Here is a 25,964-nt window from a genome sequence, read left to right as displayed (position 1 = left end):
AAACAGGACTTGTCCTGTTGAACCATTTTGAAGAGTGGGGGCTGTATGACTTCATGGGACTGGGAGTTGGGGGAAAATGTTCCAGCTAGTTCTTCACAGTATGTCCCCCAACCAACCACCATCGCTTTGGGCTTGCATGGATTGAGTTTAAACCAGCTGCTCTCCATTCAGCAGCTGATATTTTATAGGCATTGTGATATCTTAGGCGTGGCAGTGATTGTGTCAGCAACAAAGAATACGATTATGTTCATTTTCTGTCTGTATATTGTTTTGTATGTGTTGAGATATTTCTGATTGTGGAAAACTTAGGGTTTTTTTTAAAGATGAGATAAAAAAAATTTGTTAATTACACTTCTCTCAATTTAACTATTTCTTTTTGTTTGTTTACATTGTGAATTTAACAGCATTTTGTGTATAGACATTTTCACTATTTCCCTGATATAGTCAGTCAGTTTTCTCTTTTATTACATGGGTTTTTAACACCCACAAAGAGGAGAGAAAAATACTTTTTGAATGGGGTTGTAAAGCTACAAGCATTATCAGGGAAACTTGAGGACAGACCTGGTGCCTAGAACTACTTTTACTTATGTTTTTTAAACTGACTAGAATTTCAAATTAAAGATATTCCTCTAAGCTCATCTAACTCAAACTTCCCGACAAAAAGCCCATATAAGAGAGCTCATCTTGTGCAGGAATCTGCCATTAAACCATGTTGGGTGATTCTGGCAATTTACACTGTTAATGTAGTTTCAACAGAAGTACCTGCTTGCTGCTTTATATACAGGAATTCTGGCATACAATGTCTTCTGACTTGCTATATACAGGTGAATGTAGAAGGAATGAAATTGCATAACATTTTGGGTTATTACAGGAAAATGTAGATATATTGAGGTACTGTACATAAAATGAGATTTCACGACTACTCATTCTAGTCCAAATATTTTAAATATCTAAAATATGGATCTGACCTTGTCATGTGAAATGCGTGATACTAGTCAGTTTCTAGCCCTCTCTCATTTTGATGGTTCACATACTTGTCAGATGTCATCTCTGAATGCAGTTATTTATTCAGCTGAAAAGTGGGAAGTCTTTAAAAACTGTCTTTTGGATTAGCCAATTGTCAGTCAGAGTAGAACAAAGAAAAGCAGTGGCAGCAGATCGAGTTGTACTGTAGTTCCTTGGGGAAAAGATGGATTGATGAACTGTGAACTTGTCAGCTATAGAAAGTAGAAATTCTGCTCTTCCCAGGTGATGTTTACTATACCCATTCTACAGTTGCTCATCATCTTAGTATCCAGCATAGTAATGAAGCATAGAATGCTCTTTATCAACCCTCCACCAGAGCTTCTTAATCCTAGGGTGAGTTTTGGTGCCATAGGAAGCTTGCATTTCAATAACCTTCCAAGCTATCATTAAGATTATATATACATTTATTCACTTTAAATTCTGCTTTAAACATAGCTGGATTTGATTTTTGTTTGTAGGTACTTTCGCTTTCCACAAATTGCAGCATAGTGGGAAGCTTCCCGTCACTTGAGAGGAAGGGAGCAGCTCAAAGGCGGCTTCCTCAAGTCTGACCAGCTGGAGAGGAGCAGCCTACTTCCTAGCACTTAACAGAAGCCTTGGGGAAGCCAGTAAGTGGGCTGCTCCTCTTTCATTCAGCCAGCTGGCAGCTCTTCAGTGCTCCAGGTTTGGGACACCCAGAGGACAATGGAAAGCACGGTACAGTTCCTGGGGCCGTAACTGATCTTCATTTACTGGAAAGCTCTGATTTAGTGGGTGTACTATATGTAAAGAAATTTCCCCAAATCTGAAAGGCCATGCTGTTCTCCATTGGACTGGACATGGATGGTGTCAAAGCCAGGAATCTATAGATGCACAATAAGGTAGAGAGATGGAGGGGTGTGTGTTTAAATGAACAAATGGAATAGATTATCCAGTGGGACTAAGAGTAGTGTCAGGGGCTGTGCTGACCAATGAATCCCTCGGCCAGTTTGTGTGGTTTTGCAATATTTTTTTTCTCTCCCCTGCTATATGAAAAGCTCATACAAACACAAGCTGAAACTAACTAAGGCTCCATGTGGATGACCCCACCATTGAAGCCAATGGGCTCCATAAGAGCCCACCACAGCCACCTGCATGGAATCTGCTTGCAAGATTGGGACCCACCTAACTATACAAGGGTAACAGTTAATCTGGCTCTGTACAAAGTGCTGTCAAACAACCGTAGAGAAAGTATTTTTTCTCTGCTCTTTCAGTTCTAGTCATCTTAGGGGTTATTTCTGACCATCATAGATGATGAACATTTCAGTCAGAAGTATGATTTTTTTTTTTTTTTTAAGGATTTTGCATAAACTGAAAAACTGATGACCATCGAGGTTATCCAAAGGTGGCGTGTGGGCCTCATGAGACCTCTGTATAATTGAGCTTTAACTTGCGCATGTGTGTGTTTATGTACATTCTGCGAGTGTATCTAACTTGTTTGTATTGATTCAGTGTTACAAATTGCCACTTTTTTAACAGCTTCATAACTGTGGCAGGATCTAGCAACACTGACTCAGACATACAGGAGGAGATTCCCTTCATCTTTTACTTATCAAGAAAGTTGGCATCCTTTTCAGTACGATTTCCCTTCAAAACCTTCTTTTTGGCTTCACTGTGCATATAAATACTACAGGGAGTGGGCTGGTCCAGTGGTGTAGCAGCTGTTTACTGTGGTAATAGGAGAGAATGTAAATCATGGAATGGATTCAGGATTCTCCTAGGCCAGTATAAACTGCTTTATTGTAGCCTCTAGGGGTACATCAACATTGCAGCTGGGAGCGAGCCTTCCTGCTCTGTTAGACAGACCCACGCTAGCGAGGCTCGATCTAGCATGCTAAAAATAGCAGTATGGACACTGCAGCTTGGGCTGGAGCCCATCTGACCCCCTAAGCTTGAAAGCACAAGCCACAATGTCTACACTGCTATTTTTAGCATGCTAGCTCAAGCTCTGCTAGCACAAGTGTGTTCACTTCGGCTGGGAGGCATGGTTCTAGCTGCTGTGTAGGCAGACATACCCAAAGATAAGAGCCACTCAGAAACGTCTTTGTTAGCCTACACAATGTAGAGCACAAACATGGATTTTGGAGGAGTCTTACACAGCATTGCCATCCTAGTCAGAAGTGAGGAGCCACTGTGTGAAGATGGTGAATGTTAAATGTGAGAGATTAAAGAGATTCTGTCATGATTTAGTCATAGAGTAAGGTAATATCTTTTATTGGACCAGCTTCTGTTGGCGAGAGAGACAAGCTTTCAAGCTACACACAGACCTCTTCCTCATAGATATTTTATAAAGTTAACTTTATACAGAACAGATTATTAAAGAGAAATAATTTAAAATAGGTATCTTTCTTTTCATCGTGTTATGCTATTTGTTTACTTTGGGAATTTCACTCTGCTTGGACAATAAAATTACGCTGGTCATTACCACTTATGTTTGTAGGTACTTTCAATTTTCGGTTCTCCAATGCCAGCATAATGGTTCACAACAGTGCAGGGAATGTTTTTAAATTTTAAAAACAAAAACTGTTCTCACTCTGAATTATTTTTAATTTAATGAAATAAAATCAATTATTTGGTTCTGTAATGCACTTCAGAAATTACAAACCCTGAATTTTGATCCTAAACTGAATTGTCCCTCTCTAAAAGGCGTGCAGAGTATACTTCCTGAAATAACGTTTTAGGGGGAAATGTTAAATAAGTTAATTAAAGATTTTAGACTTGGAAGATACTATTTGTGGAAATTATTCCTGGTTATTTAGGGTTTCTTTTTCTTTTTCCTTATTGATAGCTGTGGGTAATAGGTGTGAGAATACCTCGCAAGAAATGGCAGATTCCCATGTACACTGAAACTGTACAGTAACTCCTCGCTTAACATTGTAGTTATGTTCCTGAAAAATGCGACTTTAAGCCAAACGATGTTAAGCAAATCCAATTTCCCCATAAGAATGAATATAAATAGGGGGGGTTAGGTTCCAGGGAAATTTTTTTCACCAGACAAAAGACTATATTATATACATACAGTATAAGTTTTAAACAAACAATTTAATACTGTACACAGCAATGATGATTGTGAAGCTTGGTTGAAGCGGTGAAGTCAGAGGGTGGGATATTTCCCAGTGATGCCTTACTGCTAAATGATGAACTAGAACAGCTGAGCCCTCAAGGGTTAACACGTTGTTAATGTAGCCTCACACTCTACAAAGCAGCACAAATGGAGGGAGGGGAGACAGCATGGCAGACCGACTCTCACCTGTGTGTGAGAGAGAGATGAGCATTGCCCCTTTAAGTATGCTGACCCCGCTCGAAATACACTGCCTTTTTAAGTAGATCAGCAAGTTGAGACAGCCCGTGCTGCCAGCAAGCTCCCTCTGTCCTGAGCCCTGTCATGTCTCCCCCCTGCTCTATGGAGATGAGGTAAGCGGGGGAGCAGGGGGAAGGGGGACACCCTGACATTAGCCCTCCTCTTCCCTCCCCCCTTGTACAGCAAGCAGGAGGCTCCCGGGAGCAGTTTCAAGGCCGAGGGCAGGAGCAGCACATGGCAGTGGGGGGAGGGACAGCTGAACTGCCCGTTAATCGATAGCCTGCTGGGAGGCTGCTGCACAGGGAGCTTAGGGGAGCTGATGGGGGGCTGCTGGTCCACCCTGGTTCCAAGCCCCCACCAGCTAGCTCCAATGGGCTGCTCTTTCTGCAAGCAGTGGAGAAAGCAGGCGGCTGCCAAACAACATTATAAAGGAGCATTGCGCAACTTTAAACGAGCATGTGTTCTCTAATTGATCAGCAACGAAACAACGTTAACCGGGACGACTTTAAGTGAGGAGTTACTATACTACCTTCAAGAAACATCACTTGGATCAATAAAACCATGTAATAAAAAAACCCTGTTTCTATGAGAAGGCCACTGTAGTGTGGGTTAAGTAAAGAGACTATTAGTAACAATGTACATTAGTTACAGAACATTAAGTACCTAATTGAACTGTTTGAAATACTATTCAGTGCAACCTCATTTCATGGTTTGTAGCATTCTGCTTGAGCGCCATAAAAATGGATATCATACAGTCGGAATACCGTATTGCCTTCTGTGATGTTGAGAAGTACATACAGTAAATTCTTGAACATTCAGTGTATTAACTTGTTTTACTGCTGCTGAGGTTTGCTTAGTGGTTAGGCATCAGGAGCCAATACTGCTTCCACTGAAGTCAGTAGTAAAACTCCAGTTGACTTTGGGTCTGATTCTGCTCCCACTGAACTCAAAGGGAGCTTTGCCATTGACCTGAATTGGAAGCACAATGGGATGGGGTCAGGCCCTAGGTTTGGGAAACCTACGCTCCCTGGAATTGCTAGTTAAATTCTTAGCAGGTCGAGTCAGTTTTCAGACATACAAGACAGATAAACTGAGTACTATGCATTTTATTGTGCTTCAAATGAGACCTTGAAAACAGAGTTCCTGTCCATTTTGTGCAGGCGCTAAATATTCCATGGCACTTTTTTTAGAGTTGTCACATGCCAAAATGTCCTCTCCTATCATCGTTGTGCAAAGTTTTATGCCCTGAGCAAATCTGTAAGGTCACTACGCTCTCTTCATTTAAATCCCTCCATCAGACCCACTTCTGTTGTAATATCCACAACATATCAGTGATGACTAGGTTGTTCAGCAGGTGATAGCTAATTTTATTTTTATTTATAACTATGGGTAGAAGATAAGTTAGCTGTTGCTCAGTTTGAACTCTGTGTAGCCACATAATCTTACGTTCATTGCCCTTGTCCTCCTTCCTTCCTGTGGTTTATAAGCCGCCTTCGTTTCATCTTATTTCATATTAGATTGTACATTTTCAGGGCAGGAACTGTCTTCCTATGTATTTGTTCAGCACCCCACATAATGGGCCACCAATTCTGATTGGGGCCTCTGAGCTCTACCATAATTTAAATAATAAGAATAGCTAGCTGCTGTCTTCCACTCCACAGGTGGCTACATTTCAGTGGTGGTAGATGTAGTATATAGTTTGGGAAGCATTGTAGGAGAGGCACTATATAAATTATTATTACTATTACACAAATATTTCTTCACACCATTGTAAATAGTGTATACACGTACGAGATGGTTTCAGTCACCTGCACACCAAAGGGGTTCTGGTCATGGAATATACTTTATGTGGAGGAAGTATTACGTCAGTTGCACATGGATGTGAATATTTAGATCCACTGAGGTCAAACGTTTATATATTGTGAATGCTGACTTTTTTGGCAATGTTTACCTTCCATTAGTGCTCTGATATTGACAGCACATCTTGGCTGCAGTAATTTCACTGCATCAATTGCCAGAAAGAGACGTGGTTCCAGGAAAATTTATCTTCCTAAATGACAGAACTGATGGAAATGTTGAACTGATGAAGTTCAACACTTCTTCTGACACTTAGTGATGGACAGCAGAGGAAGATATGAGATCTTTCTTTCACACGCATGGCTATCCTACAAATATCCAACCTATCTATGGGAGGGTAACATTATTCCTGGAATGACTCACTTCATGGATCAATACTGCCTGTAAGGATGTTAATACGTGATGCTGCTGTTTACTGGTATTGCAGTGAATTGATTGATATGTCTGTGTACCATTGCCATCTACTGAATGGCATTCAAACTGTTCCACTGTGTCAGTTCCTTTACTGCTAATAGCTAATGGCGATTCAGTCGGTAGAGGGGTGTGCTTTTAGAGTCCGGTGCTCCAAGGTCTGTCCATGGTGCTGGTGTGATGTTCCAAATGGCCACAGCAGGCACCATAGTGATAACCGTGAAGTCCTAAGTTGTGAGCTGTTTGGGACGGAGACTCTGTCTTAATGTGTGTGTGGAGAAGACATATCATGTTGCGGGTACTATCACAGCATGAATAATAATAGCCTGGGTGGCCAAGGATTTGTTAGTGTCGTATGAAAAAGAATTTACAGTAATTTTTTTCCTGCATATTGTAGGAATCTTTCTACCAATTTTCTCATTTCCTGACCTGGAAATCCATAGCTGTGTCCTCGGAGTATAAAATGTTAACTTTTTAAGTAAAGTTGTTCTATATTTTTTCTCCCCTCTCACTTACATTGTGAAGAATTTGACACTTGTACAATAAATGAACATTAACCCATAGTAACCACACATTAAATTAATTCATGGTTTATCTTCTTAATAAGTTGGCATGGAGCACTATTAGGAAAGCACTGTGTGGTTTGTTATGTCTGCTTACTACACAGTGGGCTTCATAACAAATATGCTGCTGGATTGGAGTGACGTGGGTTTTTTTCTGTCCTTTTGCCTTTGCTCGTTCAAAAGTTGGCTAGTTTGCAAAGTTAAAATGTGTTTTAGGAATGTCTCTTATGTCATGTCCTTGTCTCTGCAAGTCACCAGGACTTTCTGAAAAAGGCATAAAAAGAGTGCAGTTATCTAGCTAGTGATGATATGAGCTCAGATAAAGAGGAACAGCAGGCACCTGTCCAGCATTGTTTACAGTAGCAGTTCGCCAATGTTACCACTTCACATAGAAAAATCTACATATTCCTTCAACTACTACCTCTCAACTGATGCCCTCCCTGCTATGCAGAGTGTCATTTACAGGTGGGAAAGGGAGTGTACAGATAGGAGAAATGGAGGCAAGTGGAGATGAGAGCAAATATGTAGGCAAAAGTAGAGTTGTACAGAGCTTGCACTTAATGCAGAGGGAGAGGGGAAACTACTGGACAGTTTTGAATGTGGAGTGACTTAGTCTAAGCAGCAGGAGACACAAATTATCTTGATAGCATTGTTTCAGATAGACTGGCTGTGGTGGTCTCTTTAAGCTAATGCCTGAGAGAGTCAATTATGGTGATAATAGTTCACATGGCTAGCAATAGGCAAGGTATACAAACAGACCAGAAAAGATAATCATAATGCATTCAAATGGCAATGGAAAAAGATAACTGTAAAAGAACTACACCTGTAAGTTTTTAATAAGCCTCCAATCTACTGTCTTTGAACTATAACATTTATTTCAACTACATAGCAGTAATAATGGCTCTGGACAGTATAATTCATCATCCAAACACTTCACAGTCCAAGGTGGAAAATAGTTAAAATCCTAATTCTCATAGATGAGCAGGTTTTAAAATGTTCTGATTACAGGCCTTGTTGAGTTTTTATTCAGTGAAGCATTTACGTATGGTACAGTCAGGAATGGTTTAGCATGGGTTGCATATAGTCTAAAGATACATTTATAGAACCCAGTGATACAGAAATTAATGGAACACACCTGTTTAATGATACTTACAGGCATCTTTCCCAGGAAACCTGCAGCTGGTCCTTGTTCTGCGCCCAACAGGATTTATCCACCGAACTCTCTCAGACCTCGCTTTCAAATTCAACAGAGATGAATTTAAAATGAAGGTACCTGTAAGTATTTTTTTGCCTCAACTATACTAGCAGTGATCTGTTAAGGTACTTAATCTGGACAATGTGCACATTAGCAAATGGAAAAGAAATGCTTACATGTTACTTTAACAATTTGTCTGTGCTGTTCCATGTTGGTATTTTGTTCCCAGGGAGTCTTTTTAGACAAATAAGAGTATTTTAACATGTGAGTAAACATAAAATGAGTAATCTAATATCAAGCACTTAGCTAAACCGTAGAGTTAATATTAACATTTATAAATGTACAGCTTTGTTATGTAAAATATAGTGTATGTACTTTTAAAAGACTATTTTGTTCATGTATATCTATTGTGTAGTGGCAGATCTTGTATGTTTACATCATTGAGCAGCAGGAGGATGATTTCATTCCCAGCTGTTTTCAACTAAAACACCTTATATGTAATGTAATTTTTAATGATACACAGCTACAGGGTCTGATTTTTTTCAACCCAACCTCCATTGTTTTCTTGCCCATGATTATTTGTGGGAACAATTAATGTTACTTAAATGTCCAATCATATGATTGAATGCAATCATAAAGTAGATACCAAAGCTGTCTAAGCTACATCAGTTTATAGCCATTGAAAATTGTGGGTGAAAATTTGCAGTCACAATAATATTTTCCTGAAAAGTGGAGCCTGGATTTTTTACGTCTGGCCCATAATATAGTATCACTGGACGATTTGTCATATGACTGTGATGACTTTCTTAAACACCTCTTTCTTTTGTATAGATAATGACTCTTTTTACCCTAACTAGGGGGACATCTTCCTCAAAGTCAAAAACTGGATTATAATTGAGAACTAAAGCAAACATTCAAAACTCCAGTTGCATGCTGTAATTTGTCTCTCTCCCTTTCCACTCAAGTTAAGCCACATGCCTATGATGTCCTTGGTATGACGTGAATTAACCGAATACCATAGCTTTCGGAAAATAGCCATATGTAGTGTGCCAAAAGCAAAGATTGTATGTTGTACAGTACACATGCCTTACTTAACACATGCTATTCAGCCTGAATAAAATGCTGGTGGTTATGTCTGTAGTCATTACATTTGTAACATCTTCCAGCATAAACTACTATTGAGTTGGTGTGCTGTTGTATATATGAAGGGAACAAATCCATCCTATGCTTCTTCCCTTGATTTCAATCTCCTGAGTAAAGACTGCAGGATTTGCCCCAAAATTCCTAATATGAGTCTTGTCATTTATTTGGTCATATTAATTCTACTCCTTTATGGTTGCAGATCATAATGCTGGGCTCAGTAACAGAATTGCATGGTTATATTGACAAAACACAGCTAACAGAAGACCTTGGTGGCACTCTGGATTATTGCCATAACAGATGGCTCTCTCACCGCACTGTAAGCCTTAGTTGTTTTTATTTTTCGCAGTTTAATGGGCCCTTCTGTGTTATACTGTCATTTATAAAACACATTCTAATTAATGCAAGCTGACATCAACTGAGTGAGGAGATGATCTCAGTGGAACTTAATCATCTTCGAGAAATAACATAAGTAATAACTTTGGGAGTGGTTTTCTTAGGGTTTTAGAGCAAAGGAATATTGGTGTTTGGGGGCTGGGGGGCAGGGGCTGGGTGGGTATTATTACAAGAGAGGGGGAAAAGCTCAAGTTAAAAAATGACTCCAGGTTATAAAAATGTGTGGCAAATACATCTGATATAAGCATAGAGAAAATATGCAGTTAAGAAGCTAATGGTGAAGGTGTTTTATTTACAACTCTTGCTAGCAAAATATTCTTTAAAACAAACTTTTTCAAGCCAACCTTTTTAGTTGTAGTCTAAAGTTTGCATTTTACTATGGTTGAGGGCAGTGTTTTCCCCAGGAATTGAAATTGGGGAGGGGGGGTTCGAATTTACCGGGGGAGGGGAGGTGTCAGGGCCGATGGGGGGTGAGACCGTGAGGGTGAAGGTGGGCTATATGGCACCATAGTAAAAACTGAAAACTGTTTCATGACTATTTTATTAGATTTAACTCATGTTTTGAAATCATCACACAAATTAAAGTTGGCTACTCAAGCATTCTATGAAGTATGACATCTACATCCTTCTTGGTTTCTTGTTATAATTTTGCACAACTCTGTTAATTAACTTCTTGAACACAACGCGTTCATCTTTGGTGGCTTCTCGTGTGTCCAGTACTTCCATTCCTTCAATTGGTATGCTCATTAGTTCATTCACATGATCAGGCAGAAGGCGACTTCTTTCAGAACACAAAATTCTATTCAATGATGAAAAAGAACACTCAACTGTAACTGTTGTGACTGGGAGTAGAAAGAGATGAATTCCTACTTCTTTCATCCCAGGAAACATAGCATAAAGATCGAGTCGAGCCACTAGTGATGATTAAAAAAGAAGTTGAAGTCAAATCTTCATTCATTCGTCGTATGATATTCCACTCTGTGTTCAATTTCTCTATTCTGTCCTGAGCACATGGCATCCCCATTGCTGGTAGTGCCTCACTTCACTCAACTGTCAGTGTTTTATAGGACAGGGATCTGTAAAAGCTACGTAGAGGTTGAGTAGAATCTAGAAGTCGCTGTTGTAGATTTTTAAGAATCAAGTCTGTGTACTTTTTCAGTTGTCTTAAACACTTCTTGTCCTCTTCAGTTAAGGATTCAATATAAATGCCTTCATTAGTCAACTTCTGGACTGAAGTCTTTGCTTCTTCCAGTACTTTTTCAATGGATAGCTCTCTGATTGATCCAAATGTAGCTTCTATTGCTGGAGAAAGATCTATTACTGTTGTAGCAGATGCCTGGATGGTATTGTTTCATGACCCAAGTGGTTTCAACAATAGACTTACAAGAGAGAGAATGGCAATAGTCTTCTCTGAACATAGTAGCAAAAGTAATCCACCAGCCTCACTACTTAGATCCATCCCATCTTGGTAGATACTTACCAAAGTCAGTAATAATGGCTGGAGTAATTTTAAGACAACAGCCAAGGATCGCTCATGAGAAAGCCAGAGGGTTTTCCCAGGTTGGACTAATTTGAACTTCAGTCCCAGTGTATCTTCTATATTTTCCAAGATACTCAGTCTTTTTGGACTCTTGCTGAAAAAAGAATATAATGAAGACATTAAATTTATAGCTTTTTAAATGTCTTTTGAAGAGTCTGCAGCTTGTACTAGCGCTAGTTGGAGTAGATGGCCTCTGCAGTGTGTGTAGGAGAGATTAGGGTTACACTTTTCTCTGAGCAAAGCTTGTACTCCACCATGTCTTCCAGAGAAGTTTGCAACTCCATCAAATGCACAAGCAGCCATCTGTTTGGGGTCCAATTGACAAGCATTTAACTCTTTTAAGATGTGGGTTGTCACAGATGCAGCCTATGTGTCTTCTATAACTTGAACATCTAGAAATGCATCTGTTGGCCTACCACTGACATCAAGATAACGTACACAATGACTTAATACTTGCCCATTTGCATCGGTGCATTCATCAGCCATGTATGCAAATTTTTTGAATGTGGTGAGAGAGGTCTTCACTTTTTCAACTGTTGAGTCTTTCACTGTTGCACCATATGCTTCTAGCCAGTCAGCTGAGTTTCTTGCAGAAAGATAGTGAGCATTTGCTGGTCTTGTTCGGAACCAGTGTTCAACTTCAGGATGAACAAGTGACAATGCACTTAACATTGGCCTCCAGTTTGTAGTGTGTGGTATCTCTTGCTTAAATAGAAAATATGATGCCTCACCCATGTTTGTTCGCATGTCTCTTGAGGTTCCACCCAGCTCACAGTGATTTCAGCTGAGCTCTCAGTGGGGGAACCTTGCTGCTAGTGCATACGGGGGGCCCCCTCTTCCACTTAGACCTGATTATCAGTGATTTCAGCTGTAGTGGTCACTTAACAAAACAAAAGACTATCTATGAAGCCTAATCAGCTCTGTCTTTAAACAGTGGAGAGGGGCAGGTCAAATAGTACTTGTGACTCAGGCAGACCATCAAGCAAAACACCTGTCCCCACGCTCTCTCTTGATGCCCTCAATCAGCACAGGCTAAGTACAGTTCTACTGCCCTTTACCCATACAATAAGAATAACAACGTTTCATTCAGACACACAGACACAAGCATTCAAGTGATTTGTAACCCAACCCCAGCCAAAATCTATCACTTGGGCAACACAGCTCTGTTTGCTGGATACCTAGGTAGATTAGGTGTGACTGTAAATACAATCTGGTCCTGAAGCCTTTCCCCCCAGCCCCCAGCTCATCACTAGCTGTCAGGGAGAGCTCATTTTAGACTTTGCTTACAAATCATAATTTGGCCAACATCACCGAAATGAATGCACTGACATCATCATAAAAACAAAAGCTGTATAAGGAAGCTCGTCTGTTCATACTTTTTCAAATCTATTATACTTTTTCAGATACATGTATTTTATCATACACTTTATATGCATTTAAAGTATGTATTAATGTTTCAATTTCAATTCAAATTTCCGAACAATCACTAAATTGGCAACACTGCATGTAACTAATTCACAAAACTGGGGGGGGTGTTGGGGAAATTCAGGGGGGGTGAAGAGGGGCTGTAGGGAAATCCCTGGTTGTGTGTGTGTGTTCAGAGCATGAAATGTCTTTAATGGTTTTATATATTCCAAAAGGCCATAGAAAGTTTCGCCCTAATGGTTAAGCAAACAGCTCAAATGCTTCAGTCCTTTGGGACCGAATTGGCTGAAACAGAACTACCAAATGATGTGCAATCAACCAGCTCCCTTCTTGCAGCACATAGTGAAAAGAAGGACAAAATGAAGGTAGGTATATCGTATGAAAGTACCCTGCTTTTAGTTAGCACATTTTAATTATAACTAGCAATAAAAATACAATAGAAAAATAGAGTTTTTGAAAATATTTAGATAATATTAAGAATGTGAGACCTTTGAAATCTTCTTAAAGCTGCCTGGCTATATTTGAAGTTTAATAAGGATCTTTATTCCTTGCAAAAATAATCCTGGAAGCTAAGAAGATATAGCACATACACATTATGATGTTATGTTTCTGTAATGGAAATTGCTGTACAACCAAAGATGTAGTAATGGGAATGTTTAGATTTTCATTTTTTTTATTTGTAGTAATGTGTGCGTATATATAGATATAGATAGATACACACACATACATACACACACACACCTCTACCCCGATAAAACGCTGTCCTCGGGAGCCAAAAAAACTTTCCGCGTTATAGGTGAAACCGTGTTATATCGAATTTGCTTTGATCTGCCGGAGTGCACAGCTCTCCCCCACCCCCTCAGAGCACTGCTTTACCGCGTTATATCGGGGTAGAGGTGTATATGAAATTCTGATTAGGAATGGACAAACCAGTTCAGATAACATTTTTTTTAAACATTAATAACTTGAACCAAAACTAGTTTGCCAGCAGTTTCAGAATACAGCAGCAAAAAATCTCCAGTTAATTGTGGCACAACCGGAAGCACTGGAAATCTTGAGAAAGTGTCTGTTATCATGAAACTTCCAACACAGGTTTGAGAGGATGGAACAAGCTTGGAAAATGTTGAGGTTCAACTTTCAGTACTTTTAATCATAGAATCATAGAATATCAGGGTTGGAAGAGACCTCAGGAGGTCATCTAGTCCAACCCCCTGCTCAAAGCAGGACCAACCCCAACTAAATCATCCCAGCCAGGACTTTGTCAAGACAGGCCTTAAAAACCTCTAAGGATGGAGATTCCACCACCTCCCTCGGTAACTCATTCCAGTGCTTCACCACCCTCCTAGTGAAATAGTTTTTCCTAATATCCAACCTAGACCTCCCCCACTGCAACTTGAGACCACTGCTCCTTGTTCTGTCATCTGCCACCATTGAGAACAGCAGAGTTCCATCCTCTTTGGAACCCCCCTTCAGGTAGTTGAAGGCTGCTATCAAATCCCCCCTCACTCTTCTCTTCTGCAGACTAAATAAGCCCAGTTCCCTCAGTCTCTCCTCGTAAGTCATGTACCCCAGCCCCCTAATCATTTTCTTTGCCCTCTGCTAGACTCTCTCCAATTTGTCCACATCCTTTCTGTAGTGGGGGGGCCCAAAACTGGACGCCGTACTCCAGATGTGGCCTCACCAATGCCGAATAGAGGGGAATAATCATTTCCCTCGATCTGCTGGCAATGCTCCTATTAATGCAGCCCAATATGCCGTTAGCCTTCTCGGCAACAAGTGCACACTGCTGACTCATATCCAGCTTCTTGTCCACTGTAATCCCCAGGCCCTTTTCTGCAGAACTGCTGCTTAGCCAAATTACTTTATTAAATTGTTCTCGCTATTCTTCCTATAAAGAACACTTTATCTATGGTACTTTGCAATATTTCTTTAGAAAGACCACTAAAACATGTTATTTTTTGTTTTCTGCAGGAGGATTTGAGGTTAGCATTAAAAGAGGGACATGATATTCTTGAAAGTAATAGAAAGCCAGTTGCTGAGAACCCTGACTACAAACTCAACCAAGATCAGCTTGACAATCAAACCACTGTGGAAAGGTGAGGTGAATGAAATATGGAGTGTGCATTAGTTTTTATTTTACACATTTATTTTATTTTATTTTCTAGTATTTAATTTTTATACATGTAGTTAGCAAACTGGCAAAGTGATTCAAGGTGGTAAATATTTAGAAGGTGTTAGTAGGCAGTAGCTCTTCTGCTCCAAATCCTCTGAGCAAAGTGCTGCAGGGTTCTATTTTTTCTCCATTGTTGCTCAGTCTGCATGCGAGGGAGATAAGGATTCAGTTTGGATTTCAGTGCCATCAACATACTGATGACACTCTGCTCTGTATCTCCATTTCATCTGGTTCAGATGATGCAGTTGATCAGCTGTCCCACTGTCTGGAGAAGATTGCTACTTGTATGAGAGATGGCTGACTGAAACTCAATCCAGATAAGATGGGTGATATTGTTTTGGGGGAAGCAGTAAGAGGGAGATAGCAGAAGTGACATCTTCTTTTGGGTGTTTGTCCACCTTTTATGACTAAGAACTTATGAGTCGTGTTAGGTCACCAGCTGTTTCTGCATGTCCATATAGCACCTGTAGCAGAGAGTGCTTTTCTTCCATCATCTGGTAGAAGGTTGTAGTCTTTCAGATACAGACTTCATCAGAGACATTCATGTCCTTGGTACCTCTAAATCAGTGGTTCTCAACCAAAGGTATGTGTACCCCTGGGGGTGCGCAGAGGTCTTCCAGGGGGTACATCAACTCATCTAGACATTTCCCTAGTTATGCAACAGGCTACATAAAAAGCAGTAGAGAAGTCAATACAAGCTAAAATTTCATACTGATAATGACTTGTTTATACTGCTCTATATACTATACACTGAAATGTAAGTACAATATTTATATTCCAATTGATTTATTTAATAATTATATAGTAAAAATGAGAGAGTCAGCAATTTTTCAGTGTGGCTGTGACACTTCTATATTTTTATGTCTGATTTTGTAAGCAAGTACTTTTTAAGTGAGGTGAAACCTGGGGGTACTCAAGACTCCTGAAAGGAGTACAGTAGACTGGAAAGTTTGAGAGCCATTGCTCTAGACTGAGTAGTGCAATGCGGTCTGCTTGGGATAAGTTAAAAGGCCACCCAGAAACTTCAGCTAATGCAGAACAGAATGTGGTGGTTCCTTGCTATAATGTGTGATGCAGGGCTCATAACATTGTTCTGTAGTCTACTGTGACTGGCAATTCAGCGTGTAGGTTTTGACCATTAAGAACTTTATTATTTGATTCCTGGTTAGTTTAGAGACTTCCTATCTCCTCACACTCATACCTGACAGTTGAGATTGGCTGGGACTATACAGATGACAACTGGCTGGAGGGAAGATGGTCTCAGTGGAGGGCTCTTGACTCTGGAACTCTAACCCTTTGGGCTTAAGAGACCAACTTAGCTGACCTTGGGGTACATAGAGAGAGCGCTATATATTTACTCAGACCTTGTCTGAGAAGGTGATTGAAATGGAGAGAGTTCTTTTCCCTTAATTACACCTGGGGGAATTCTGTGCCACTGCGCAATGCAGAATTTAATGTTGTTTGCGCAGAATTTCCTTTCTCCCACAGAAATGAGCTGCAGTGCTTCTGGGGGCCACTGGATCCGGCAGAGCCCAGCTTGCACATAGAAGACACTGCCAAGGGGAGAGGGAGCTAGAGGGTTCCCATCGGTTGCAGTTCCCCGCACATCCTGAGGAAAGGAGACTGCAGTGTGCAGGAAACGCTATAAAGTCTGGGTCCCGGCATCAGGCTGTTTCAGGCTGGGCTCTGAGGAGTAGAGGGTGTCTAGGCGGGGGGGGGGAGGGAAGCACAGCTGGGCTCTGGGGGGTAGGAGGGCGGGTGTGTGGGCTGGGTCATGGCTGGGCTTTGGTGGGGAGTGGGCATGGGTATCTGGGAAAAGGGGGGCCATGGCTGGGCTCTGGGGGGAGGGTGAGTATCTGGGCTGGGGGGGCCCCACATCTGGGCTCTGGGGGGGTGTAATCTGGGCTCTAGGGTGGGAGGAGTCCTGGTGTCTGACATCCTGGCTGGGCTCTGGGAGGAGGATGGGGAGGGGGCAGAGAAACAGGAACTGGGTTTTCATAGGGGTTTCTTTAGCTCTCTACTTCTGGGGAATTTTTTGTGTGTGTCTGTATTGTTACAGACATACCTGCTGACAGGTATTTTGAAAAAAATTGCCAAAATAATTAGGGCTGTCGATTAATCAAAAAAATTAATTGTGATTAAAAAAATTAATCTCGATTAATGGCAGGTTTAATCGCACTGTTAAACAATAGAATACCAATTGAAATGTATTAATATTTTGGATGTTTTTCTACATTTTCATATATACACCTCTACCCCGATATAACGCTGTCCTCGGGAGCCAAAAAATCTTACCGCGTTATAGGTGAAACTGTGTTATATCGAACTTGTTTGATCTGCCGGAGCACGCAGCCCCGTCCCCCCGAAGCACTGCTTTACCACGTTATATCCGAATTAGTGTTATATCGGGTCGCCTTATATCAGGGTAGAGGTGTATTATATTCTGTGTTGTAATTGAAATCAGTGTTATTTTTTATTACAAATATTTGCACTGTAAAAATGATAAACAAAAGAAATAGTATTTTTTAGTTCACCTCATACAAGTACTGTAGTGCAATCTCTTTGTCGTGAGAGTGCAACTTACAAATGCAGATATTTTTTTTGGTTACATAATTGCTTTCAAAAACAAAATCACGAAGACAAACAAGTTTGTTTACATTTACAGGAGATAATGCTGCCCTCTTCTTATTTACAATGTCACCAGAAAGTGAGAACAGGCATTTGCATGGCACTTTTGTACCCGGCATTGCAAGGTATTTACGTGCCAAATATACTAAACATTCGTATGCCCCTTCATGCTTCGACCACCATTCCAGAGGACATACTTCCATGCTGATAATGCTCGTTAAAAAAATGTGTTAATTAAATTTGTGGCTGAACTACTTGGGGGAGAAATGTATGTCCCCTGCTCTGTTTTACCTACGTTCTGCCGTATATTTCATGTTATAGCAGTCTCGGATGATGACCCAGCACATGTTGTTCATTTTAAGAACACTTTCACTGCAGATTTGACAAAACGCAAACAAGGTACCCATGTGAGATTTCTAAAGATAGCTACAGCACTCGACCCAAGCTTTAAGAATCTGAAGTGCCTTCCAAAATCTGGAGGCGTGAAGCATGCTTTCAGATGTCTTAAAAAAGCAACACTCCGATGTGGAAACTACAGAATCCGAACTACCAAAAAAGAAAATCAACCTTCTGGTGGCATCTGACTCAGAAAATGAAAATGAACATGCATCGGTCCGCACTGCTGTGGATGGTTATTGAGCAGAACCTGTCATCAGCATGGATGCACGTCCCCTGGAAGGGTGGCTGAAGCATGAAGGGACATATGAATCTTTAGCGCATCTGGCACGTAAATATCTTGTGACGCTGGCTACAACAGTGCCATGAGAAAACCTGTTCTCACTTTCAGGTGACTTTGTAAACAAGAAGTGGGCAGCATTATCTCCTGCAAATATAAACAAATTTGTTTGTCTGAGCAATTGGCTTAACAAGAAGTAGGACTGGGTGGACTTGCAGGCTCTAAATTTTTACATTGATTTATTTTTAATGCAGTTTTTTTGTACTTAATTCTACATTTGTAAGTTCAACTTTCATGATAGAAATTGCACTACAGGACTTGTATTAGGTGAATTGAAAAATACTATTTATTTTGTTTTTTTACGGTGCAAATACTTGTAATCAAAAATAAATATAAAGTGAGCACTATACACTTCGTATTCTGTGTTGTAATTGAAATATGTTTGAAAGTGTAGTAAACATCCAAAAATATTTAAATAAATGGTATTCTATTATTGTTTAACAGTGCAATTAATTGTGATTAATTTTTTTAATGGCTTGACAGCCCTAAAAATAATTGAAACCGGCATGATCATGTACTGTTGTTTTGACAAATAAAATTTGCAGAATTTTGTAGAATTTTAAAATATTGTGCACAGAATTTTTAATTTTTTGGCAGAGAATTTTTAATTTTTTATGCAGAATTCCACCAGGAGTACCTTATGCATGGGTGAGGGCAGAGCTTTTGGTGTATCGCTGGCCTTTTTACACGGTCTTAAACATTTTTTTAAGCAATTGCTAGGTGCCTGATATAAAAAATAGAATCAAACCTGTAGAGTTAAGTATTAGATTTTAAGGCTTTTCCTCTGTGTTTTGTCTTAATTTACTGCCAAATTTTAAGCCTTTATATGACCATAACACAGAGATACAAATTTGAACAGTATTATCAAAACATAGATAATTTCCCTAGGTTGGTATTTTAAGTTTTCTGTGTGTCATTTTGTGTTTCTATATATTTGCTTTAGTTCCAACATTTTCCATGCAGTTTCATTTTGAAGAGCTTGGCATTCCAACTAACAGAGTTTGGCAGAAGCAACTTCATTTCTCCCATCACTGCAATTAGTTATCTACAAGCCATCTGTTTGTTGTTTTGAGTAGTTTATCCAAAATGTCCCACATAGCTGTGATATCAGAGGAAAGCTGGAGTGACTACAGAGTCCATATAAACTCCTCTTCTGAATTAATTTTAATTTTTTAATTCATCCAACTCCTAAATGCTTTAAAATCTTTTTTCAAAATTCTGGTGAATTTTTATGATGCTGTAAGTGAGGCAAAATACACCTCAGTCCTGACCTGCAGCCATACTGTTATACCCTAATTACAGAAATGTACATTGTGAGGATAAGTACTCAGATACCATAGTGCTAAGTGCAATATTCGTGTCTATATACATAGGTAGGTTGAACAGTAAAATAGACATAAAACATTTGGGTTCAAACCTGTCTTAAATTACAAGTGAAACAAGTTCTTATTTATCACAGCCACTACTACACACTTGTATATAGCATAAAACTGCAGATTAATAGTCTCTGCACAGGAGAGAGAAGTATAAAGGGTATCACAAACCAGAACTTAGATGTGGGTATGTGCTGCATCTAGATCTAGCCACTGCTATCAGTTTTCCATAAATGCTAACATTCATGGTGGATTTCTGTTTTACATCAGTATTATTCAAGAAACCACTTACATGCAATATCAAAAATGAGGAAAAGCTACCTAGTAGTATAGGAACACTGGCTACTCTACTGCTAACAATAGTCCATCAGATTGCTTAGAAAAAGATTACTTAAAGGTAGGCTTTGAGTTGTCCACTAAAAGATGCTATTGTCTCTTTAATCCTGAACTTTCTTTTAGGCTTCTGGCTCAATTAGATGAAACAGAGATTGCCTTTGATGAATTTTGGGCTAAACATCAACAAAAGCTTGAGCAGTGTGTACAGCTTCGGAATTTTGAACAAACTTTTAGAGAGGTGAGAGTTTCTTGATGGTGTTTTAATATTTTACATTTATGTCACCTCCTTCATTCCCAAAGGATCCAAAAACACTTCCCAGATTATTTACATTCAACACCCTCTAACCCTTAAGGCAATGTATTTTTTCCCTTACCTATTTATGCATCTTTCACATGCAACTGAAAGTTTTCTTCCAAACTTTTTTCTTGTTCTTGCCTTGGTCTTGCATTCCACTATCACAGTATGTACCCTCTGGGCAGTCAATTACTGTCAGTGATACTTCAGGGACAGAGGTGAAAGTAACTTAAAGGATTTACCGGTACTCCGGAGTCCTGTGCAGGGGGTGTGGCCTCGGCCAGAAGAGGTGTGGCCTCAACCAGAAGAGGCGGGGCCTTTAAATTCCCCGGGCCCTTTAAATCAAGATTTAAAGGTCCCAGGACTCCGGCTGCGGCTGGGAGCCCCAGGGCCTTTAAATCACCCCCAGAGCTCCCAGCTGCAGAGGCAGCTGGGAGCCCTGGGACTCGGGCAATTTAAAGGGCCCAGGGCTCCCGCCGCTACCACAGCGGAACACCAAGCCCTTTAATCACCATGGGAGCCCTGCCGCTGCTACTCCAGGGCTCTGGCAGCGGGGCTTGGGTGGTGCTTTAAAGGGCCCGGGGCTCCCCGCAGGGGGACGGCACTTTAAAGGGCCCGGGGCTCCGCCACTGCTGCGGGGAGCCTCGGGCCCTTTAAATCACCAGCCGGTCTGGTCCGGCACGGCATACTGTCTTACTTTCACTTCTGTTCAGGGATTACCATTAGGGTGTGATGTTTGCAGTGTTGTTGCAGCCATGTTGGTCCCAGGGTTTGAGAGAGGCAAGGTGGGTGCGGTAGTATCTTTTATTGGACCAATGTCTGTTGGTGAAAGAAACAAGCTTTTGAGATGCACAGAGCTCTTCATCAGGTCAATAGGGAATGATATAAGTAGGAGCCTCGTTGGCTTGAATGCTTCTCTCTAAAGACAAAGTGTATTCCCCTTGCAGTGTTCTGATCTCCACTGACCAATGGGCACAGCTATTCAGTGGTTCCTTCCAAACCAGTTCTCATGTAGCAGCAGATTATGCTGGCTGTATAGCACTAGTCTTATTACTGAGGCAAGTGAAATCACTCTCTTGGATATACAGTTGTCTCTCATTTCAGGTCAAAGCAGCTTTGAGTATTGCGTCCGAGAGGTTATCTGCTTTCACAGATGTGGGAAACAGCGTTTCACACGTGGAGCACATTCTGAAGGAGCTTGCCAACTTTGAAGAAAAATCACGTGTATGTTCTTGTAATTTCTCCATATTTCTTAGTCTACCGTATATTTTTGCTTTTTGGAAAAAAAAAAAAAGAGCAGGAATTAGTTACTGAATATATTTTATGACCCAGAGCCAAAACTCAGAACTGGATAGAATGAGTGTCTTTTCCTCCCAATAATTAAAACAACCAGTGTCATTAAAATTTAGAACTGATAAGGCTATCAAAAAAATTAAAAATGTGACTGGCAAACATTTCTAGTGTGGACACACAAATGGAGAACATTTTTTTTCAGTTTTCTTATGTATATTTTGTAGTGGAATAGTTATATAGTTATGTACATATGGATAACCATTGTAAAGCCTTGTGGTTAAGGCACTGGTCTGGGATTCAGGAGATGTGGGTTTGATTCCTGGCTCTGTCACAGCTTTCATGTGTGACTTTGAACAAGTCATTTAATCTGTCTGTGCCTCAGCTCCCCATCTGTAACATAATGATAGAACTTCTGACTGCACAGGTGTTGTGAGATTAAATCCATTCATGTTTGTGAAGCACACAGATACTATATTGAAGAGGAGCACCGAAGTATTTGGACATCTGGAAAGACAGGAAAACACCTTTATTTATTAGACAATGCAACAGTTAACAATTTAATAAATGAAATTATTTGCATAGCAAATAAATGCACTTTTCCATAGCAGAATACATGTTTGAGTTTTATTTTGGGAACTTTTTAAAGAATGTTATCCCTAACATTCTAACTAAATCTAGTATTTTTAAAATGTTTTGCTTTCTTAGGAATCCTTAGAAAAAGCTAGGGTGCTAGCTTCTCAAGGTGACCAGCTTGTTCAAAACAACCACTATGCTGTGGACTCCATTCTTCCAAAGTGCAATGAGCTCCATCATCTCTGTGATGCATTTGCTACAGAGACAGAAAAGAGGAGAGATCTTCTTAACAAATCTCTGGAACTGCATAGTCTATTGGAGAAGGTAAATTTTATATGAAATAGTTCTGCTTCCCATCTCACTTGCTAATAATATTGCAAACATGTGATGACCCCATATGTTTGAGAAGTAAATAATGACCAGTAGAGGAAGAATGTTTCCAGTGTAAAACGGGCATTTGCTAATAGGGAGAAAAAAATATCAGAAATCTGACTTCCCCCCCTTCCATAGCTGAACATTTTGTAAATGTGTGAAGTGTATTCTGCTAACCATTCACTTGAGTGTTTCCACTGATGTGTGTTCTTTCCTGTTTTCGTTGTGTGTTTCCAGTCCATGAGGTGGTGTGATGAAGGCATTTACCTGCTAGCGTCACAGCCTGTAGACAAATGCCAGTCCCAGGACGGAGCAGAATCAGCTTTACAGGAGATTGAGAAATTCCTGGACACGGGGGCAGACAATAAAATCAAGGAACCGAATAAAGTTTACCAACTATATGAACCCATTCTCAACCAGGACCTAATGGTACCCTTAGGATTTATGCATGTGCACATATATTTACAGTCGCTGTTGATTTTAGATTTGGTTTCTTGCAGGGCTGATGTTAATAGTAAACCACATAGCACTTTGAGCCTGATTGCTCATTCTACTCACCAACTCCACCTGCAGTAGCCGGGAGCAGCATTGGGGGGCCGCTGGGAACTGCAGCACCAGTATTGCTCTAGCCCAGCCCTACTTTTATGTGGACCCAGGACTGCTTTTATTTATTGGGGTATGGAGGAGGAAGGGATGGTCTTCCCCTTTAAAGACTTCCCCTGCAGCAGCCAAGGCCACCCGCTATGACAGCTTTAATGTAGGATGGTTAGCAGTTCTACCTCTTCCAGGGCACTGTGCACCAGTGGATGTGATTGGGAGTCACAAGACAAACATGCCTCTAGCTTGATTGTCCCGTGTCCCCCCCAACTCCTGCCTCTGGTTTGCTGCCAAAGACATCAGGAGATGTAGCAGTGGCCCTAGTTTCTTGGATAGTCGTGTTCAAAAGATATTCTATCAAATGAGTTCTTGTGGTGTGTTGCATATTAGCAAATACTGATTCTATGACATGGGTATGCTCTTTAGAAAAACGAATTGTTCTAAATGCAATGTCACTTTCATGTGTGTCTCTTACCATTCTTAGCTATTCTATTATGTAATGTAATTAAGTTGTCCTAAATCCTTAAGTGACATAGGAGTATAGGTCCCATTTTCAAAAGTGACTCTGGCACTTAAGAGTCTAAGTTCCACTGACTTTCAATGATGATTAGGCTCCTAAGTGCTGAAGTCTGTTTTAAAAATAGGAACTTTGACTCATACGCTACTTACGTACTTTTGAAACATTTACCCTTAATGTGGAAGTTTGAATCAATCATTATTTATTTGATTTCCCTAAATTTACAACCTGGTCAGCAGTGAAATGTTTTGATGGTGATGTACATTAATGTAATTGGAACTAAATGTCTCAGTCTGGCATTATAAATTATATTTTAGTTAGAATTAGGGAAGAATTTCTCTTTTTAAAGTTTAGAACATTATTTCTACATGTTCCTTTTTATATGCTGTATAAAAGCTGCACATATTGGAGGTTATTGTACCATAAATGACAGCATGACTTGTAGACTTATTCAGAATCGTGATAATTTTATGCTATTTCTACAGGAACATGTGCAAAAAGTTTTTCAAAAGCAGGAAAGCATGGAAGAAATGTTTCAAAAGAGACAAGTGAGCCTTAAAAAACTAGCAGCTAAGCAGACCCGTCCAGTTCAGCCAGTGGCACCAAGACCTGAAGTCTTTGTAAAATCTCCTTGTGTCTCTCCAGGTAAATTGCTGCAAAAAGCTATTAAATCAGGTTCCTGCACTATGCCAATGAACTTGAAGAGAATTTAAGCTATTGTCTGTGTTTATACAAAAGACCTCTGTCAAACCTGCTCCAGTTTAACAGCTGCTGTATGATTCTGTACCAGGTCTTCGAAGAGGCTCTGACTATGTGTCCAACACAGACGATAACATGCTCCGGAGAATGAACTACAGAAGACTAAAAGTAATTCTGAATTTGTTTCATCTTGATCATTGTCTCCAGTACACGCGTGTGCACACACAGAGAACTAGAGAAAGTCATAGTGCTTTGTGAAGTAACAGAACTCAAAGAAATACAGAGAGCTCCAGACAAAAGAGCTCTGGTAAATCAAGTTGTGGTTAAAATAGAGTTCCATTTTGTCCTCTGGGGCAATGGTTCTCAAACTTTTTTTTTTCGCAGACCACTTGAAAATTGCTGAGTCTCGGCGGACCACTTAATGCTCTTTCCAAATGTTGTTTGTACCATTAGCTAACTATTGTAAAGTGCTTTGGATAAAAGCACTATATAAAAAACAAACTTAATAATAATTAATGTTTTTTTGTTCTACAAATAAAAGCACACGACTCATATTTTAATATCAGTAGTCTTACCTTTCTAATATGATGGATGTGCCCTTTCTCTCTCGCCATAGCACCCACAGAGCTGAGGCTGGGAAGCAGGGCCGTCTCTCTCCGGCAGCCGCAGCCCTGGAGCTGGGGAAAGTCACCTCTTTCTCTGGCCGCTGCAGCCCTGCATGTTCCAAATTCCCCCCACCCCCTCTTCTCACCCCACTGCTCCCTCCCACCTACCCCTTATTCCCCCCAAGGCCACCACCTCACCTTACATGTGCATCTTCTCAGGGGCCAGGCACCTAATTAGTGGAGCCACACCTGTGCAGCTCCACTAATTAGGTGGGTGGCTCTTCATTCCCTTTTGTGCGGCCGCCCAGGTGTGCACCTTAGAGGAAGCTGTCTGCAGACCACCTGAATGGAGCTTACGCACCACTGGTGGTCCATGGACCACAGTTTGAGAACCTCTGCTCTAGGGTTGTACCATTGCCCTGAGATCATTTTTGCTGGAAAGAAAAGCAAAAGCAGAACCTTTCTAAGCTGGTGGGCTGGCTTCCTCTTTTGTGGGATACCCCATTTATCCAATGTTCTGATGTTCCCCGAGACCATCTGATAAACTTTCATTCTTTTGCCCTTGAATTTGCCTCATAGTTACCTTCATTGTTAATAGTTGCAGCCTTTCTTGTAAATAAAAGAACAGTTCCATATGTCAATGGTATAGCAAATAGACTGGAAGTACATTTTCCTATTTTCCCTCTGACATACTTTTTCACGTTGTGTTCCAGAGTGAAATGAGTGAAATCCGTCAAAGCAGAGGTGGATCTGTGATGGATGATGAAGAAAATCTAGCTGTGTTACGAAGGTGGGTACAGCTTGGTATACAACAGCCAGCATGATGTTCTGATTGGACTGATCAAGGTCTACCATTACCATTTGGTTCAGCAGATTCACATGACTATGATGTAGC

The 25,964-nt window shown here is 40.4% G+C and overlaps 1 protein-coding gene across 4 annotated transcripts in view; it reads left to right on the top strand.

Annotated features, from left to right (window-relative positions):
• The window catches only part of MCF2L (MCF.2 cell line derived transforming sequence like), a 262,818-nt gene that overhangs the window by 211,760 nt on the left and 25,094 nt on the right, over positions 1 to 25,964 (top strand). For all 4 annotated transcript variants that reach the window (XM_065400851.1, XM_065400844.1, XM_065400835.1 and 1 more), the window contains exons 5-15: positions 8,332 to 8,451; positions 9,714 to 9,830; positions 13,088 to 13,237; positions 14,844 to 14,968; positions 20,242 to 20,356; positions 21,518 to 21,637; positions 22,412 to 22,603; positions 22,889 to 23,080; positions 24,251 to 24,410; positions 24,556 to 24,632; positions 25,783 to 25,859. In XM_065400851.1, coding sequence (XP_065256923.1) covers positions 8,332 to 8,451; positions 9,714 to 9,830; positions 13,088 to 13,237; positions 14,844 to 14,968; positions 20,242 to 20,356; positions 21,518 to 21,637; positions 22,412 to 22,603; positions 22,889 to 23,080; positions 24,251 to 24,410; positions 24,556 to 24,632; positions 25,783 to 25,859 — 1,445 coding nt within the window. The remainder of the gene's footprint in view (positions 1 to 8,331; positions 8,452 to 9,713; positions 9,831 to 13,087; positions 13,238 to 14,843; positions 14,969 to 20,241; positions 20,357 to 21,517; positions 21,638 to 22,411; positions 22,604 to 22,888; positions 23,081 to 24,250; positions 24,411 to 24,555; positions 24,633 to 25,782; positions 25,860 to 25,964) is intronic.

The sequence above is a fragment of the Emys orbicularis genome, chromosome 1, assembly GCF_028017835.1.
Source record: "Emys orbicularis isolate rEmyOrb1 chromosome 1, rEmyOrb1.hap1, whole genome shotgun sequence".
Lineage (NCBI taxonomy): Eukaryota > Metazoa > Chordata > Testudines > Emydidae > Emys > Emys orbicularis.
This window is presented reverse-complemented; position numbering and strand designations above follow the sequence as displayed.